Consider the following 19,662-nt stretch of genomic DNA (forward strand, 5'->3'; position numbering starts at 1 on the left):
ATTATTATTTTAAACAAGGAAATTCTGAGCGTGATTTTACAGTTTTACCGCAATGGTAAGAGGAAAAAATATTTCCGTAATTTTTCCGCGTTTGTTAAATAATTGAACGAATAATCCAAGGGAAAATTCCGCATTAATGTTAAGATAAAATATAAAACCACGATTTTATAAATAGCTTTAGTTTGTTCGTTGCCTTACAAACTAGACGTGTATTAATTTATTATCATCTCCTCGTATAATCGTATAATTATTAACAATTTTAACGATATATAGTATATATGTATATATATATATATATATATATATATATATACGCATTTGAATTTTCCTTAATATACCTTATTTTACCGTAGGATACAATATAAATACGTGTAAAATAAATTTTAAAAAACTAAATCAAAGATCGGTAATAATTAATTGATGCAATTGATCACTTATTATAGAAAATTAAATAATTGAAATCGATTCGTTGATTAATTATATACGTATATTATATAATGAAAATGTGTAAATCGTAAAGAGCAAAAAATGCGTCTTGTTGACGAATTGTGTGAATAAATAGTGGATATATGAAAAAATATTTTTTCACAATATCAATCACTTTTTACTGGATTCAATCGGATGGTTTAAGCATGTGTCGCAGTTCTTTCTTGTCGAGATGAGCAACGTGACAGGAGAAAATCACGGCACCGACAGCCAATAAAGCGATTAGCAAGATGTAGACGACTAAAAAATAAACCACAATACCATAAATCTGTACGTACTTTGTCAGGTTCTGTTTTCTTTTTTATTGAAATTTCAATCGATTTTCGTACATTATTCCGCACGTCCTTGTTGAGAAGGAAAAAAATAACGAATTACCCGACGCTTGATAATATCAGCGATTATTCTGTGTACATAAATCAGATTTAACAGATTCATATTCTTATTATCATGCCGAATGGTTAAGAGGAAAAATAAATAAATAAATAAAAATACCAGGTATCTTCGGTATCAAGTGATTAAACATTTTTTTTTCTTCCCACAATGGGCGAACAATAATTCACGCAAATCGTTTGGAATTGAAATAAAAAACTGAACGAAGTTCCCGTGACGGCAAAAAAAATACTTCTTCATTTTCAACGGTCCGAAGTAATCAACTGACCTGTCCAAGACATCGAAAACTTCGACATCCACGAGTTTCCACTCGGTGTGCTTACCGTATCCGTCGAATCGGTATCATTGGGTATAAAAATGTCCGTTTCGTTGCGGTTCGAAAGATCGTTGTAATTTTCCGAATTTGAATTCGATCCGGATAATATGTTCACCAGATGCGTTTCGATCGCTCGATTTTCCTCCTCGATCACGGAGGTTGGATTTTCGAAGCAGCCGTTCGGCACATCGACTCGAATCGTTTCCGGATCGCCGTCAGCTTTCATTTCGCTTGACATCGAGGGCAAAATGTCGTTTTCGTTCCAACAATCGTTGAATGTCTCCTCGAACGAATGCGTGCGAATATTTTTTATCCACGAATTAGATGAAGTTTTGAACAAAGTTACGTAAGAAGGTTGCGCAAAATTAATGCAACTAGTATCACTCGGTTCGTTTTCAAATTTCCGACACACTGTACGGGCGGGAGTAATTTTAATTTTTTTTTGCAACCGAAACCTTGGACCGTCCGGTCCGTCGTCTCAGAGAACTGAAGCGATAATGTCAGTCCCTGTATTCTCCTATCGGGAACAAAAGACCGGAAGAGATAACGACAATATAGGAACGGACTGAAACCGAGAAACCAGCAGCAATTTTTATCACTGCTATTATTATTTTCCTTATATCCCGAAGAGATTAAATTGTGGCGTGAAGATCAAATAATTAATTAATGACGACACGTCACCTTTGTAATTTTTAAGTACAATGTTTATTTTTTTTTTCTTTTTTTTTTTCAATTCTTCTTCTTTTGTCGATATAAACGCGAAAGCTTCGCCTTCCGGCGATCGATGAACTAAGAACAGTTGCAGCAGGCTTGTTATATTCTTAGAAATTTATTTGTGAAATAGTTTTATTTGGTAGATTTTATTTTCTGAAATCCTTATAATTTTAGAAGTGGGATTAATCGTAGGGAAATTTTTTGCAAATTTCCAACTCTCGGCGGTACGTTTCGACGATATCAATTGATGCGACAAATTTATCTTACAATATTCTAAATGTCGTTCGGCACCATTTTTACATCAATTTTTGATTGAACCCTTTTAATCACGCAATTGAGATTTTTTTTTTTTGGCACGGGTGTGTAATTGTACATTTCCCGTGTGTTTTTCGACGCTGAATGTGAATCTAATGCCGAAAATTTAAGGGTGAATTGTCAAAATTGTTTTAGACAGTGTTCTTGATTGAGATTTGTATGAATATTTATTTTGAGAGAGTATGATTTTAGGCCGAAACCCCCAACACTATCTACGTACACCCCCAAGGAGGGTGAAAACTACCCCTATACATTGAATTTTGTAAATCTAACGGTCATTCTGAGATCTCCGTTTGAGAACCAATTAATTCCAAGCGTTTTTAGTATACGTTTATTATCAAGTTTCTCCGTCAACGAATTGCATTCATGAAGATACTTTTTTTTTTTTTTGCATACGTTCATTTATATAACAATTATAACAATTATAAACAATGACGAAGTCACAAAAAATCCTAATAATTCCAAAGTTTAAGTATTTTTTTACCTCAAAATGCAAAAAAAAAGAAGGATTCTGAATGAAATATGAAGAGAATGACGAAAAATAAGGGGACCATTACAGTGGCTTCTGTGTGTGAAAGAGGTAAACAAGGTTCCGTGAATCTCCATCCGGTATGAAATTGCCTTGTTCGTCATCGGGGAACTCCCGTGAAAAGTCGAGAAATCTTATCTTAGTCTGATACGAATGAGTGAACCTTGTTGTGAAACTAAGTATGCGTGAAGAGTGATAAAATGCAGCACATAAAACGTTCCAGCGGTGAAACGCCAGACGTATTTTCGACAAAAACTCCCAAGCCTTCCGGCTAGCGAAGGCCACTAAAAAAGGGGACCTTACAGGTTGTCACTTACGGATTTTGATGGGTCTCAGATATGTCGTAGAGTGACCTACCCTGAGTACCTGAGTACAGGGATTTTTTTCAACGGCTCATAGTTTTCGAGAAAAATCGTTCGAAAATTTAACTCGTATGTATTATACCAGTAAAGTAACGTCGTTTCAAATCAATTGGACACAGCCCAGTGGGCAAGGTAGACGGCTCCGACTCTGGCGGTCTCGGGTTCAAGTCCCGCGTGTTACATCATTGTTTTTTTTTCTCACGAAATACAAATAAATTGAATGGACTGTGCAAAATCGTCTAATTATTCATTATTATTTTTAGACTTTTTTTTTATTTTTTTTTATAAAAAAAATGACTCTACATAAAAGTTGTAGTTTTTTGTTAGCTTTCGAGAGGAATTTTTGAAAACATATTTACGTTCCGGTAAAGCTGATTTTTTACCAAAAAAGGAAGAAATTATTTTTTTTATTCAAAAAGGACCCCTTTTTTGCTGAAAAAATTACAGAGTCTTCCAATATGTGTGACAATATCGCCAAAAAATCGCCAGAGTGGCACGGATCGAGGTTCTAGGGTAAAAAAAATAAAGTCACACAAATTCGGTCGAGGTTCGGGTATGAAAAAATTAATTTGTAAATAATGATAATTTATATAAATTGATATTTTACGGGTGGGTTCATGGGAGTAAAAAACAAAAGCCGATTATGAGGAAAAATAATCGATTATACTCGATTAATCGGGGAAATTTAATCGATTTAATCGATAATCGATAAACGATTATTTTTTATCATTCTCACGTTCCGGCGCGCTAAACTGCAGTTCAAAAAGTTAAAAGCAGCGCCAACTTTGAGAACCAAGCAATTCTCGAGGTGAGATGAAATATTATAAACATTCATCGATACTCTAAATTCTGTTTATTTATTTTTTTATACGTGTATTGTTGTTTTTCAAACGAAAGAATCGAATGATAAAGAAGATCAATTTACATTTATTAAACAGAGTTTACGGCAGAATTAAACAGTCTTGATTGTAAACCGGACGAGTGTGGTCGAGAAAGGAAATACCCGCCGAGTGAAAGACGTCGGTAGGCGTTTACGCGGCTGAGGAGAACACATCGAAAAATTATGCACCAGAGTCGTTTGTCAATCATCGGAGTGATACATACGAGGAAAGCAGAGACACAATTTTCATAACTTATATAGTATTAACCGTGTTTACAGTAACTTATTGTTCGGTTCATTTGTTTAAATTAAGCGTGGAAAGTGAAGCGCTTTTGTCGATGTTATTTGTGCAATATCTGAATCACGAGGATGAGTAAATGCGCCGAAATAAGATCGCTGCTCACGAAAATATTCCTCGCATCTGACAGAAGTGAAAAATACGTACTCTACGGTCCGGAAGCTAAGGATAACGAGGCGGATGCTGCTCAGCACGTGTCCGCGAACTCCAGCAGCAAAAACGTACAGCCATTGAGATATTACAAAAGATTGAATCTCCAATAAAGCACGTTCTGCGTGTTTGGTCATCGCGTCATCGCTGCTTTGCAGTGTAAACAACGGATGGATCATAACATAAGAAAACTTAAGTGACAGAAAGAGAGATACGGACGGTGGGAAAACGCGATATAAAACAAAACACACTGCGACTTGAACTTTGATTAGTTTGGTGATTGCTTGTCTTACGCCATGTTCACACAACTAACGCGAAATAAAACAAAACACGGTGCGAATTGAACTTCGCTTAAATTGGTGATCGACTGTCCTACATCATTTTAACGTAACAAACGCAAAATAAAGTCAAACACGCTGGGAATTGGAATTTCCTTAATGTGGTGATCCGTTGTTTCTGCGCTATTTTCACATAACAAACGCGAAATAAAATAAAACACGGTTCGAATCGAACTTAATTTGGTGATCGGTTGACCTGCACCATTTTCATGTAACAAACGCGAAATAAAACAAAACACGGTGCGAATCGAACTTTGCTTAATGTGGTGATCGGTTGTCCTACGCCATTTTCGATGGATCGCTGTACGCTTTTAAACAAGTCGAGAAGCCGCGACGATTTGTCGTACAATTTTACACGCAGTTCCATGTGGAAGCTGTTCGATATTAGCGAGATGTACGCGCCGCCAAGGTAATTTTATAACTGTTATACTGCGATGCTTTAGATATTGTGATAGACGAACTCTGGAGATCTTTCTAGCGAACAAAATGAATCCGATAATAGCAGAGTAGGATCAAAACCACCCGTTTTAATCCGAGTTTAAGGATTTTGAACGTTCTAATTGTGAAACCTTTTCTCAAAGTGCCAAAAACCTTGGCTTGGTTCGTTCGATTTGCTCAAAATCATTTCTACTGTGTCCTATTACATGGTGTTTAATTCTTGTTCATCTTCATTTGCGCAAAAACTGTGGCCAGAGATTTTCTTGTTATTGTTTTTTTTTTGTTTTATTTGTTTTCATGAGTTTCTCAATTTTTTTTCCATTCCATTGCCAAAATGTTTTTACCGAGGAAGATATAGTAAGGAAATTGCAGGCTGTGTCATTGTTAGGAAAATATTTAGATACAGTATTTCTGCAACAATTCAAACTTTCCTCTTTTTACGTTTTTTGCGAGACGCTGAGTCTGCGCTCTCGGCAGTTTTGTCAACTTGATCGTTGGATACCTTGTGTTTCGATTCATTTTCCGCATCGTCTTCAGTTTCTACACGATCGCGTTGTTTCTTTGATTTTTTTACCTTCTTTTTAACGCTTTCTTCATCTCCTCGAAGTGCATCCGAGTCAATTTCTTTGTCTTCCGTTCGCGATTTCTTACATTTCTTTTTCTTCGTCGACAACTCGTCGCAATTTTCTACAATTGTTTCCACGCTAACGCTGTGTTTGTGTTTGCGTTTTGATATCTTTTCTTCAGTTTTGTTAACTTTGTCGCAATCATTCTGAGAATTTTCTTCTGCGCCTGCGTTCTTTGTTACGTCAAAATCTTTTGCTCGCTTTTTTTTCTTCTTTCGTACCACGTCTGTTCCTCCTTGAATAACTGTTCCGTAATCGGCAGTGATTTCCTCACTTCCCAGCGTAACAGTTGCGCCACCGTTTTCATTACTCGACGCATGTTCATTGGAGTGCTTCTGCTTCTTTTTCTTATCTTTCTTGTTAGATTGAATTTCACTTGACTCCACACCGTTTTGTCCTTTGATTGTATCAGCTCCAAGTTTATTCTTTTTGCGTTTAATATCTGGTAACGGAGCGTCAAAATTCCTCTCAAAAACAGCCACGAAGAAACCGTTACTCAAGTCAGTCTCGGGTCTAGCATACAAGCAATTATCCTTACAATTATAATCTGTCGAACTGTAATTTAGCCAGTTCTCATTCATAAGTGTTTTCGCTGATACTAGTTTGTACGCATCTCCAACCTGGGATATAACGTCGTCGATGACCTGTTCGTTCTCTTCGGGATAGAGAGAACAAGTTGAATAAACAATCCGCTTTGCCTTGGGAAAATTTAGGAGAGCATGACGAAGTATTATCACCTGAAACGACTGTAGATTCTTTAATCTTCCGGGTGCGCATTTTTCGGTATTGGAGTCGATGTCCAGCCTGTCGAGCATTCCTAAAAAAATGAACAAGGGCAACGTTTCATTCAAGCTGTTGCGTGTCGTTGGAAAATTAACAAATTTCTGATTGTAATCGGTTCAATAACAAGTTCAAAGCGCAAGTTACCTGAACCAGAACAGCTTGGATCTACCAAAATATATTCAACATCGTGGCATTGTCGGGCGTCCAGCGTCATTACATCGGCATTGATGGTTTCTACGCAATGAGAGTTTGTCGATGCGACTATTTCACAGAGCGTCTGATACCTTCGTTTGTCGATTTCCACCGCATAGATCTTTCTGGAATTAGAGGATCCTGTAGTTAGAGAGAAGCAACTTGCTCGAAAACTTTGGTGAAACAAATTTGAAGCATTATCTAGCTGGCGTGTACCCTTTATTATTGAGCATCGCAGCTAAATGCGTTGTCTTCATTCCTGGCGCAGCGCACATGTCAAGTACAGTAGATCCTGGCCGAGCATCGAGTAGATAGGCTGGCAAGCAACTTGCCTGTAAAGATGAAAATAATCTATACTCGGTTACAGAGTAAACTTTGCAATTGTCAAAATTTTCTCACCTTGTCCTGTAAGATTATTGACCCGCTAATGTAGCCGGCGTGGTTGTAGAATTGCGTTTTTGCCGGAAATATCAACAATTCCGGGACGTGTATGTCTTGGATGAATGCCGCACCGCTCAGCTTTGACACAGACTCGATAAACTCGACATAATCTTTGCTCCTGTGCAATTGACGCCATCCTTCTTCTTTGAAAGATTCGATCGCCTCCTCCACGGACATCGACAATGTATTGACTCTGACATATCTTGGCTTTTCAACTGAAAATCAAAATTCAGTACTCAATGCTCCGATTAACTGGTACGCATTCGTATTGAGCAATCGTTTCCTTTTCATTCTCAAAATTATCAGTGACTGGCACAAATTGCATTGGAATGTGAGATTCGGGTGAATGGTAGATTTTTTGCCTCTTGTAATCGTTTCAATTTTATTCATCGATTTCTCGACAATGAACAATGCGTGGGAGGAAAATTTTGGGCACAATCATGTTCACAGAAATCTGAATGATTAATCATCTTGCATAAAGAGTCTTACAGTTCAAACGTGATTGTGCCCGGATAGAAGATTGTTGAAATGAAATTCACGGGTTATTCTCACTTATATTAGACACTGTTTATTTTGACAAAAATACAGTTGGACCTGAATATATTCTGTACATCGGCTAGAATTCATTGCTCTAAATTTAAAAATGTAAAGAGGTATGTGAATAGATCCGATACTATTTATAGCAGTGGGTCAATGGGTTTAGAATTGTAAAGGATAATCCGGATTGGGAAAACAATTATCGTTGAGATAGGAAAAACAATAAAAAAAAAAAAAAAAAAACCCTAAGAATGCTAAGAATAGGAAAATAAGAAAGATACTGTGTAATAATATCATCAGTATTACAAAATCCTTCAGTCTTCTTTCAAATTGAGGTCGGATTTGGACATAGGTCGATTGTCGACTTCGCTTCGACTATCAGAAATGGTTTCTCCTGTCGCAGGCTCAGGTTCGAAAAGTGCCCGATATGCGTAACTGGCTATGATTAAATTAACTGTAACTACAGCGGCTAAGGCAGATATGCAATTGGTAGTGAATTTGTCGGTGTGAAATTCGGTGTTCAGGATATGCCGAGATCCAAAAAATGCGGCAAATGGCAAAGTGAACATGGCGGTGCTGTAGAGGAACAACAATCCCAGGACTCTGAGTTGACGCACATTCTCTCTCCTCTCTTCGTACATATTATCGCCGACGTCCGATGACTTTTGCACAACTTCAAAGCTATTAGAGTTTTGCCTATTATAATCATTAACGAAGCAGGACCAGAACTGCTTTATCTTAGAATGTCTTCTCGATTGTATTCTGTTGTTACGGATGATTAGAACCATGAAACCGGCAGCGCTGCACGTTGGATTTTAAACCGTTTCGTTACCGGGAAAAGGTGCTAAGTCTCTGTGTCTCTTCACGCAGCCACTCTCAATGCGGCAAATGTTCTGCAAAAACAACATGCAACCGGTTAACAATTAGAGATTGAAAATTCTGTTTACCTTTTAGCTTATTCTCAGGGTTTACAAATGACTCTGTATTCTTTAGCTCATCCTTCAATAATTTCTCATAGGCAAGAACCGTTAACACTGGCTTGCATTCTGAGCTCAAGTGCTTTTTTCCCCACAATAATTCAGTGATCAAAACTCTGGCTAGCCATGGGTCAAGTCGGGGCTCGTTTACCAGTATCTTTGTTCGACGAATAAGCTGATCCAGTTGAGAAGCGTGCTGGAGACTCGTGAGCGCGAGAGCATACAACGCCTTAATATTCTGTGTGTCATACCAATATCCCATTTAGACCGCATGATCAGGATGTTAGCAAAGATAAGGAATGAGGAAAAAGCGTTATAATTGCGTTGGTCGAGCATGAATAAGTAAATAAAATGCTTTTCTTTGAGGAAAAATTATTCTTGCATCTGGTTTCAGCGATTCGTTACCAAGGTTTGTGAAAAAAATAAAATTACTTCCGTAGTATTTATCAGACGTACGGTCTGGTCAGAAGTGTTTCTTGACCACAAGGAAAAAGTTGGATCAAAAATTCATATGTATCATAAACCGACGTGAAATAAACTTCATTCGATTAAAAAAATTTCGTTTAATGTATGCAAAATTAAGTGAGACAAATAATTTTACTGGAAAAATCATGGTTACTGATGTTTTAAAACAATCACTCGGTTCTCTCATTTCTCCGATGCAAAGAATGCATAATTGTTAAAATACTGGTATTTAATGAGTAAAAATTGTTCAGCTTTTAATCTCTGAGAAAGGAAAATGTGTACAAAAAATCATTATAGCAATAAGAAAAGAAACCGACAATAAGCGCAATCCATATAAATTGACAAATATTCCTTCTCTGAAGTTGTCAACTAGAATTTCAGTATTGAAATAATTTTTTCTTTATTTTTACTGTTTTTTTTTTTTTTTTAATTTATCGCCCACTTGTTAATGTAATTTTTCGTATCGTACGCACATTCTTTCAAAAATGGGCATTAATTGGTAGAAATTCTGACAAACTGTTAATGTTCGTTAACGTCGTTATCGTCGGGCGCGACAAAGAAAGGAAGGAGAGATAGAACGAAAAAAAAAGAAGAGCGGACAAAACAAATGCATGTATTCGTTCATATTTGAAAAACACGAGGCGACCCCAGCAGTAATTAAGTACTTACGGGATGCTGTTTGAGATAAACTAACTGTTTGAGGCTGGCACCGTCCTCCCTAACAGTTTGTACAATTTTAGCAACGGTTTTGTAAAGCCTCGGTACTTTTATCGAGTGTTCGAATACGCCCGACATGTTATCGCATTTTCCAGGATCAATCGCCGCTGGTAGGTGTTCAGGCAGGGTGTAACGCGGATAGATTAACGGTGATCACGCCGCTGCTGCTGCTGTTGCGGAATGTTGGTTAGGATATCACATGACGTTGCAACGGGGCGTCGCGGCTCGGAAAACACATTCGGCGTTGTTCGTTTGTTACTTGTTACCAGCGTGAACTGCGCCGGTTACTCGTACACCTAGCAGCCGATGTTACCAACAACACAGGAGTGAAAAGACTCGTCTGAAGTTGCCTAAGGTGGGGATGAAAAGACATGCGTTTACGTGAATGTGTGCAACATGTATTCCACGGAGTAGTATGAATACATGTTGTATACCCACACGCGTGCCTGCTACTCCGTGATATATTGATGCAGTCATGGATAATAATTTGTCACGCAACTTTTCATCCGCGACGTTACATTCCGATGTTTTATTTTCGAATAGATTGACGAGACGATGACGCGATAGATTAAAGTTCACAAGGATAATAGATTGGATCGCTCGAGGCTCTCTCGGGGCGAGTCGATAACTGCGAGAAATAAGCCTGAAACCGTGGAGAAAATGTTGAACATGCAGCATGGCTCTGCGTCAGTCACGAACATGGAACGAACAACCCAGACGCAACTGGTAAAGTGGTAACCGTGTGAAGTTACCCCCGTATAGTCCGTCAGTCGAGAGAGTAGGCGCAAGAGTCTCGAGCGAGAGAGTGAGATAGAGAGAGAGAGAGAGAGAGAGAGAGCAAAATGAATAATGGCCGATAGTGTTGTTATTGCGTGCAGTGATAGTTATTTGCATTTCTGGTCCGTTGTTGTCTCGAGCGATTTCTTTTTGCCGTCGGGATCCCTCAGCTCCGAAATCTCCGACCGATCCTCAGACAGGGTGTCGAGACACGAAGGGGGGATCGAAGGCCGTCGAGAATTATTTATTATCCCGGTGTTACCGAGAACCGTGGAAAGGAAAAATGTAGCAGTGACACTAGCCGCTTGTTGTTCGTCGTCGGTCGTCCTGCTTTCACGATACTACAATGGAAAGGATGGAACTGTGTCACGGCCCTAACGTGACGGCTCTAAATCGCGAGATGTGATTAAGACCCCCCAGAGACCTCGAATACCTTATTATCCTCGGTTTCAGGCCCCGATCTCGCACCCACGGAAACACCATGGTTCAGGTACCCAGCGTTTACACCTACAACTACTGGTTCAAGCCACCCACCGAGGTTGTCGAGCTCACGTGCTTGATGCCAAATGGGGTCGTCATACCCCTCGAGACGAATCGGAATGCCACCCTCGCGGAGATCAAGGAGGTTTGTAAACCCCGGTTGTTCGGGCTCGTCGATTTACTTTCTTGCATTCGCCTTCTTGTTCTTTCAATATTTATTTATCCAGGATCTCTGGGACGAGGCAAGCAAGTACCCGCTACATGGAACACTGCGCGATGCCAATTCCTATGTATTCTCGTGCATCAATTCTATGGCCGAGGCTGAGGAATTGCGCGATGAAAACAGACGACTCTGTGATATCAAACCTTTCTGCGCGGTATTTAAGGTTATCGAACGCGAGGGAGAGAAAGGGGACAAAATATTGGATAATCAAATAAGTCACCTCATCGGCAAAGGTAAATACTAATTCAATCATCTGTGGATATAAATGTCGCTACTTAAACTCACATTTTACATCCTACGTTTCTCATTGTTTTCATCTAATGGTATTAACTGAATCATTGACAAGTCTACACGCCAGAGTTCAGATCGAATTACATTTTGCACAATTTTCGTTTCAATTTTTCCAATCGGAGAGACAAGACTTTTCTTTCTGTACTTTGCATGAGTTTGCGTAAATAAATACATGACGAAACTCTGTACGAAGATTCAATGAACTGTACTGATTAAACATCTGTCATGCAGGATAAATTAATTGAAACAATTTAGAAGCAAAACGGGTCTTAACTACATAAACAATATCTGTTTTTCTATTCTTGGTCAAGTACCGAGGAAAGATGGTAAACGTTTTAGTAGGAAAAGGGAATAATTATCATGAGATACGAGATCAGCTTCTGTGTTGGAAATTTTTAAATTGCTCCTAACTTGTGATTTTTTCATTCAAGGGCTGCACGAATTTGTCGCGCTAAAAAATTCAGAGGTGAATGACTTTCGATGGAAAATGAGACTCCTGGGAGACGAAATAGTTCAAAGTAGACAGAAGAAATCTTGGGAGGAAAAAGTCTGCTATCAATTTCCTCCGCGATTAGCACCTCTGCATATTATACCTAAGAATATTGAATCTCGACTCAAGGATGGTAATATTGTGCTGGTCACTAAGTTTGAGAACACAGAGGTAAGGATTTATAATTACATGATATTTATTTTATTTGAATAATAGTGTATGAAAATCATTCTATCAAAATTAGGTAAGAAATCATTTTTTTGGTTGAGTACTGATAAAAACAACTGGACATTTCTTCTTCTCGACTTTTTGCTTGATTAGTTTAGGCTTTTGCACATCGACTGTATCGGATGTAAATCTCAAACTCTTTGTCGTCTTCTCTTGATTCTTGGGACACGTAGTTTTCTTTAACGGTTTGACAAGTGCTGATTTTAGAGTTACGTCAATCGCGTTTGAAGTATCGGCGGTGTTCTCTTTATTCGACTCTTGTGAACCAATGCTTGTTTTTGGAGACAGTGATACCCGACAGGTTTCAATACTTTTTCTTGAACGAATTGCTTCCTTGGATTCCCCGAGTGTATTAAACTCTTGCAAAATTTCCAAATCATTATTGAGCCCGCTCACAGAAGCTGTTGAACTTTTCCATTCATCCGTCGAAAGTCTCGGAACTTGGAGTAGTTTTTCCAAAGTATCATCGACGTGACACGCCTCGCCTAAATTAGAAGCGATATTTTCCATCGATTCTCCATCTAGATGCTCAATTCCTCCACAGATATTAGCATCCCCAAAATCTTTTAAGTTCAGTCTCAAACAGTCCTCACATTTGATTTGATTTTGCGCAGTCAATGCCTGTGCCTGTGAAAAATTCAATCGCTGTTAATTTCGAACTATAATCATATGCTCCTGAAGTTTTATAAAATAAATAAATAAATAAATAAATGAATGATCACCTGAAACGACATGGCTTTGCGTCTCCACTGTATGAGCTGCTTTGAAAGATAGCATTTAATTTCTTCTTGTATAATCTTCTGCGTTGAACATTCATCCAGGTGACTTTGCAGATCTTCAATCTCTTTCTTCTTTGTTGCCAACAGAGATTGTAGGTAGCTATAAAGAAATATTCAAATACATTAGGCAAACAATAATTGCAGTATTTAGTATCACAGATAAAATGCGAATGGTCGTTTACCTGAAATTATTGTTAGCTGGCTCTTTGTTGCCGTCTGTAACTTTCAATTTTTTTGCTTCCTCTTTCAACTTATTCTCCAACTCCAAAATACGCGCTTTGTACGTTTCTATCAAACTAGCGTTATGATTTATCATCTCTGCATCGTCATCTTTCCATCTTTTAAGTAACGTCGCTCTCTCAGCTTTGAGTGCACTAATTTCATTCTCCTTTGCTCTGTAAGTTTCTTTCATTTCCATGTATTTTTCCTTCATTGATGTCAAGTCTTTTATCAATTCTCTCCGATTATCTTCTACTTCGGCAAACAGCGAATTCCCTATAAAAAGAAATCAGATGTAAACAAACGAAAGAGTTATATCAAGAGTTGAGAAATCTGCACAAATCTTAGTACAGAAGATAAAAAAAAAATACCCTTGACAGAATCACTCGCGGGAACAGCTTTCAATGACTCCAACTCAGACCGACATATAACAAGTTCATCCTTGGTAGTTTCCAAAATCTCATTCAGTGATTTTATATCTGCTTTTTTCAACTGTAGAAAAAAATCGGGATTGCATTACAGGGTGAAAATGTTGATAATACAAGATTCAATGCAAAACAGGCAGTAGAATCAAATCGATATTAGAGACCCGTCACATTGAAAAAAAAATTTAGCGCCATGTCTGAAATATTTTAATCATACTAAATCATGTTATGATAATTTGACTAAAAGTATGAAATACTTTTTTTTAACTGCAGGTACCTCCAATATTTCCGCAACTTCATTGTAGTCTTTTTTAAGCTTCACGATAGTTTCCTCAAGCTGCTGTTGTATAAATAACAACTCTTCCTGAACTTTTTCTTTCTTATCTAATTCCTCGTTGAGACTAGCGATCGTTTGCTTCGTTGTTAGTAATTCCTCACTTTTGTCTAAACTTTCGGATCGTGCAGTAACGAAGAGTAGTTTTTCCTTAACGGCAATTTTTTCATTCAACTCTTGATTCTTTTTTTTTTCACCAGCCAGGCTTGCCTCAAGCTCTGAGAGTTGTTCTTGGTAATCCTTTTTCTCGTTAGCAAATCTGGAATAATCATTGAGCGTTTTGAGCAACAACAACAACAAAAAAAAAAAACAAAAAGGAAAATAAAAATAGAACGGAAAACATTATTCAATTCTTCTTGCATATGTGCTTTCTTTCTTTCCTATTGGCAAACGAGAATCAGGTCTTAAATTCATATGTTCTTACTTTTCTAAAAGTTGATTTGTCTTCATTTCCGCATCCAACTTGTGCCGGGTAAGATTTTCCTCCAATAATTCGTTGCTTTCGAAAAGATCTTTTTGCATGGCGAGAGCGGCTCCCAACTTTTGTCGCATCTCGTGCATCTCCTGTTGGTACTTTTCGTTGTATTCTGTTTCCGCGTTTAACAGCTTATTCAATTCGCTCATCTCGTATTTTAATTCTTCGTTAGTTTTTTTCTGATTCGTTTTTAACGAGCTATCATCCCCGCCGTCGAGCATTTTTTTAGGTTAGGTGTATCGCTTGATTTACAAATTTCAAACTTACAATAAAATAAAGCTACGGAATGAAAAATTAACGAGTGTAGAAAGACAATTTTTCAACTCATAATTTCAACCTGCGTTTCTTCAACTTTCGCCGAAACCTCGGTTGTTAGAAATTTTATATTACACTGAAGCCCCAACTGACACTGGATTGAATTTCAAATCGAGGTTTGTTTACCAGCCTGCAAGCTGCTAGCCTTGCCTTTCGTCTTAACTTACCTCTCTGATTCAGTCGATAAAGAAGTTCACTTGGGTTCAATTCTCAAATTGGATTAAACCTATTTGTTTTCCATTTAATTTATTAACTCGAGGGCTTACAGTTTTACTTTTAGCAAGCAATTGATGGACAAAAACAATTGAAAAGTGGATTTTTATGAAAGTGATCCTTTAGTTATTTAAAGCAGAGCATAGTGTAGCCTTAGCACACTCTGTAAAATTAACATTGACCTGAAGATGTATGAAGAAAAGAAATTGAATAAATTTTTTTACATTACCTTGTTTTATTTCAGACTACATTCACGTTTCAAATACCGCACAACATCACACCGCACCAACTACTGACGCAAATATTGAATAAAAAGGCTAACATTTTAAATTCGCGGGGCGAAAGGCCTGGGGATTTTATACTCAAAGTTTGCGGTCAGGAAGAGTACCTGATCGGAGATCATCCGCTTATACAATTCTTCTATATTCAGGATTGTCTGGCTCGAGATATAACGCCGACTCTAGTTACATTGAGCGTTATTAATCTGTCCATCAATCACTATAGTATTTGTGAATTGCCAGAAATTGATAGTCTTAAACGTACCAGGCCGTCTTTTTCCACGCTCACATTGCGCAAAAAAGGCAAGCATATATCTGCCTGGAAACTGGAGGATCAGTTTATGTTCAACGTAAATGGCATATCTCGCCTGAATTGCGACTCTGTACACAATACTGTAGAGGTAATTTCCGTATTCGTTGACTAATATGCACAGTTTGTTTTTTTTTTCTCTACAACTAATGAGCGATATCGACATTTCATATTTTTCCACAGATCGGCGTACAAGCGGGTCTTTTTCACGGCGGTAAATCCCTCTGTGAAAGTCAGAAAACCGGTGAAAATATTGTGAGAAACGAGGGAAGCTGTGAATGGGAAGAAACTCTGAAATTCGACATCAAAGTCAGAGACATACCTAGGATGTCGAGACTTTGTTTTGTTCTTTACGAGATAAGCAAGACTGCGCGAGGGCTGAAGAGCCGGAGGCTCGTCAAGGACTCTAAACAAGAATATTATATAAATCCATTGTGTTGGGCGAACACGACGATATACGACTTCAAATCTCAGCTCAAAACCGGCGCTATGACACTCTACACGTGGACGTACGCCGAAGACATGCAGAACGAAGATCTGCTTCACCCCCTCGGAACCGTTGTTTCCAATCCGCATATAGATCACGCCGCGGCACTTATGCTCACCTTTCCGAAGCAAGTTTTTGACAATTAAAATTTTCATTCAATCACGGAACTTCGTCGAAGCGATAATATACTTTGCTTAATTCTATTTTTGATAAATATGCTCATCACATTTCGGTTTTTTTTTCAGTTACGGTAATGAAAATTCAGTGCTTTATCCAACCCTGGAGAAAATTGTGGAATATGCTAACAGCTTGCGGGAAACTGAAGACGAGGAGGAACTTTATCAGGATTTAGATAGCAACAAGTTTCAGCAATTGGAACAGTTGAGAACGCTTGCCGATAGCGATCCGATGCATGAACTGCACGAGCAGGAGAGGAAAACAATGTGGGCGCTGCGGTATCACTGCCTAATGAAAATACCTACACTATTAACAGAGCTGTTACATTGCGTCGAGTGGAATGATCACAGGTATGCTTGAAGAGAGTTTTTGCTCAATTAGTAATGAAAACTAATGAAAATACGATTGCACAATTCCAGGGAGGTGGCAGAGGTGACGGCGCTGGTTCAGCAGTGGCCTAAGCTGCCCGTGGAGAAAGCTTTAGAGTTACTGGACTATGCGTACGCCGATCAGACTGTACGGAGCTTTGCTGTACGGTGCCTGATTGATGTTAGCGACGAAGATTTGAGCCTGTATTTATTACAACTTGTCCAAGCTCTGAAGCACGAAAATTATCTATCGTGTGAACTAACAGAATTTTTGCTCAGAAGAGCGCTAAATAATCAGCGCATAGGACACTACCTGTTCTGGCATTTGAGGTGAGTTTTCTTGAAAGCGAATTTGCGAAATATCGATAAAACTTATCTGAATTTTGCTGATAAATATCGAGTTCACGCATGATTCGCTTTTACAGATCCGAAATGCAGGTGGGTTCGGTGTCCGTGCGTTTTGGGTTAATCTTGGAAGCTTACTGTAGAGGAAGTCAGGAACATATGCGTGCCCTTACCAAGCAAATGGAATGTTTAGACAAGTTGAGAACGACCTCAGACCTCGTGAGGCAGAGAAAAGACCGCAAAGCCGCGCTGCAAGAATTTCTCCAAGAGCCTCACTGCCGAGAAGCGGTTTCTAATATACTAAATCCCCTCGATCCAAGTTACAGATGGAAATATGTAAAGTGAGTAATCACTCCTGTGTCGTTAAAGTTAAACCTATACAACAGACGAAGATTTGAAATTAATTCGATATCCTACTCGTGACAGAATGGAGAAATGCAGGGTAATGGACAGTAAGATGCGACCCCTTTGGTTGGTCTTTGAAAACGCAGATCCGTACGGAGACGATATATACTTGATACTAAAACACGGTGACGATCTTAGACAAGATATGTTGACGCTTCAAATGCTGCGAATAATGGATAAGCTCTGGAAGAACGAGGGTTTAGACCTGCGCATGAGTCCCTACGGCTGCATATCTACGGAGCACAGAGTCGGAATGATCGAAGTTGTTCTTAACGCTGAAACTATAGCCAATATCCAAAAAGAGAAAGGAATGTTTTCGGCGACATCGGCTTTCAGGTATAACCTCATGTTTTATGCCGTTTTCATATCGATTCACCTAATTTCCGGCCACTCACCTTATCCGCAAAGCAGAATATCCAGTCGATTGTACATAAAACGGTATCCCTGTTTAAGTCTGATAACAGGGAGTGCTTTTTCTAGTAGGAAAAAAAAGGTGATACAGCAATGCAAATAATGGTAGAAGGGTACCTTTAATTTCATGATGTGAAAACGTGAGTGTCGCATGAGTAATACAGTCCCTAGGGAATTTTCCAATGTCATAGTATAGGTCCTCTTTGATTGAAAGTTGATGTTGCATTGAAAGTATCTATATTGCCTGCTGTGATGGTACGCGGTTAATTGATTTGCGTATGTTATTGACAATGATGCAGGAGAGGTTCGCTGCTCGCTTGGCTAAAGGATCACAACCAAACCGAAGCTGCGTTGAATAAAGCCGTTGAAGAGTTTACGCTGAGTTGTGCGGGATATTGTGTCGCTACATATGTGTTAGGTATAGCTGACCGCCATTCGGACAACATTATGGTGAAAAAGACGGGGCAGTTATTTCACATTGATTTCGGTCACATATTGGGTCACTTTAAAGAAAAATTTGGCTTCAGAAGGGAGAGGGTCCCTTTTGTATTGACGCATGACTTTGTACACGTTATAAACAAAGGTCAGCAAAAGAAAGGTCAGGCGGTGGTGGAATTTCAACGATTTCAAAGATACTGCGAGCAAGCTTTCCTCGTTTTAAGGAGACACGGTGGACTTATTTTATCACTCTTTGCTATGATGATCTCTACCGGTCTTCCTGAGCTCTCGTCGGAAAAGGATCTTAATTATCTGAGAGACACCCTAGTACGTATAAAAAATTCTCAATATATATACATATATATATATACGAATAACCTTGAAATAATATTCAGTAAAAAATATAGCGAAAAAGCATATTTTATGAATAGTTTGAAACTTCCCGCTTAAACAGGGAGACTAGAGAAATGATATGAAAATCTGTAAAAATTAAGGAGTATTATTTTCGACTCCATACAAGGGCCACCCTAAGTTATATATACACATAGCGATTGTAAATCTCGTTTTATTATTCCAGGTTTTAGAAATGTCAGAGAACGAAGCACAGATGCATTTTCGTAGTAAATTTGACGAGGCGTTGTGCAATTCTTGGAAAACTTCGTTGAACTGGGCTTCCCACAATATGGCCAAGAACAACAAAACGGCATGAATCTTTTCTCATTTCGTTATACTAGGTAAGACTGTCTCATTTTCGTTTCGTTTTTTTTTTTTTTTTTTTTTTTTTTTCTTCTTCTTTCCCCTTCCTAATTTTTAAGCTATTACGTAGAAATGCAATGAAATATTACGGACAATATTTTATTCACAAGAAGATCTCATACACTCAGATTTACATATAAAACAAAGAGAAGAAAAAGCAAAAAAAAAAAAAAAAAGTAAATAAATAAAACGGCGTTACTAGATCTATGTACTAAGGGAAAATGAGAAACGTTAACGACGGTAGTTTTATTCCGTCAACGTTTAGATTTTAAGAATTATTCACTCACTTGTCGAATCGTAAGATTGATAAGTGATAAGGAAAAAATGAAACAAGCAAAAAAAACCAACAAGAAATCTTGTATATTTATCTTATACATACGTGTATCACATCGTACATTGTAACATAATCATTATTCTAAGTTCCTGAGGGGAAACTCAGTATCTCCGAGTTGTTGCAAAAAATAGTCTATTTCTCGCAACGTCG

The 19,662-nt window shown here is 38.2% G+C and overlaps 3 protein-coding genes across 3 annotated transcripts; 1 reads left to right on the forward strand and 2 right to left on the reverse strand.

Moving 5' to 3' along the window:
* Nucleotides 1-3,950: 3,950 nt before the first annotated feature.
* On the reverse strand, nt 3,951-10,657 carry LOC107221707 (28S rRNA (cytosine-C(5))-methyltransferase). Its single transcript, XM_015660805.2, has 7 exons — nt 10,393-10,657; nt 9,907-10,304; nt 8,743-9,010; nt 7,217-7,473; nt 7,034-7,149; nt 6,770-6,942; nt 3,951-6,659 (listed from the first exon to the last, which is right to left on the reverse strand). The coding sequence occupies exons 2-7, from the start codon at nt 10,030-10,032 to the stop codon at nt 5,638-5,640; spliced, it is 1,962 nt and encodes a 653-aa protein (XP_015516291.2). The 5' UTR covers nt 10,033-10,304; nt 10,393-10,657; the 3' UTR covers nt 3,951-5,637.
* Nucleotides 10,658-10,791: 134 nt separating this feature from the next.
* On the forward strand, nt 10,792-19,379 carry LOC107221715 (phosphatidylinositol 4,5-bisphosphate 3-kinase catalytic subunit delta isoform). The gene is made up of 11 exons (XM_015660818.2): nt 10,792-11,356; nt 11,439-11,667; nt 12,157-12,386; nt 15,448-15,882; nt 15,975-16,405; nt 16,524-16,805; nt 16,875-17,153; nt 17,249-17,509; nt 17,595-17,909; nt 18,284-18,749; nt 19,000-19,379. The coding sequence occupies exons 1-11, from the start codon at nt 11,213-11,215 to the stop codon at nt 19,129-19,131; spliced, it is 3,204 nt and encodes a 1,067-aa protein (XP_015516304.1). The 5' UTR covers nt 10,792-11,212; the 3' UTR covers nt 19,132-19,379.
* Nucleotides 12,417-15,122, reverse strand: LOC124293825 (protein Spindly-like). The gene is made up of 6 exons (XM_046736291.1): nt 14,625-15,122; nt 14,144-14,459; nt 13,813-13,933; nt 13,405-13,717; nt 13,166-13,322; nt 12,417-13,070 (listed from the first exon to the last, which is right to left on the reverse strand). The coding sequence occupies exons 1-6, from the start codon at nt 14,894-14,896 to the stop codon at nt 12,468-12,470; spliced, it is 1,782 nt and encodes a 593-aa protein (XP_046592247.1). The 5' UTR covers nt 14,897-15,122; the 3' UTR covers nt 12,417-12,467.
* Nucleotides 19,380-19,662: the final 283 nt, after the last annotated feature.

The sequence above is a fragment of the Neodiprion lecontei genome, chromosome 4 (genome assembly GCF_021901455.1).
Source record: "Neodiprion lecontei isolate iyNeoLeco1 chromosome 4, iyNeoLeco1.1, whole genome shotgun sequence".
Lineage (NCBI taxonomy): Eukaryota > Metazoa > Arthropoda > Insecta > Hymenoptera > Diprionidae > Neodiprion > Neodiprion lecontei.

Excerpts from the sequence above, each read along its gene's own strand:
- LOC107221707 (XM_015660805.2), bottom strand. The coding sequence starts at position 10,032 with ATGTCGGGCGTATTCGAACACTCGATAAAAGTACCGAGGCTTTACAAA. Across the intron at positions 9,011-9,906 it reads TTTATCTCAAACAGCATCCC|AATATTAAGGCGTTGTATGC; the intron begins GTAAGTACTTAA and ends TATGACACACAG. Across the intron at positions 7,150-7,216 it reads CAATAATCTTACAGGACAAG|GCAAGTTGCTTGCCAGCCTA; the intron begins GTGAGAAAATTT and ends TCATCTTTACAG.
- LOC107221715 (XM_015660818.2), top strand. The coding sequence starts at position 11,213 with ATGGTTCAGGTACCCAGCGTTTACACCTACAACTACTGGTTCAAGCCA. Across the intron at positions 11,357-11,438 it reads CCCTCGCGGAGATCAAGGAG|GATCTCTGGGACGAGGCAAG; the intron begins GTTTGTAAACCC and ends TTATTTATCCAG. Across the intron at positions 18,750-18,999 it reads ATTATCTGAGAGACACCCTA|GTTTTAGAAATGTCAGAGAA; the intron begins GTACGTATAAAA and ends TTATTATTCCAG.
- LOC124293825 (XM_046736291.1), bottom strand. The coding sequence starts at position 14,896 with ATGCTCGACGGCGGGGATGATAGCTCGTTAAAAACGAATCAGAAAAAA. Across the intron at positions 13,934-14,143 it reads AAGTTGCGGAAATATTGGAG|TTGAAAAAAGCAGATATAAA; the intron begins GTACCTGCAGTT and ends TTTTTTCTACAG. Across the intron at positions 13,071-13,165 it reads GCAAAGCCATGTCGTTTCAG|GCACAGGCATTGACTGCGCA; the intron begins GTGATCATTCAT and ends AATTTTTCACAG.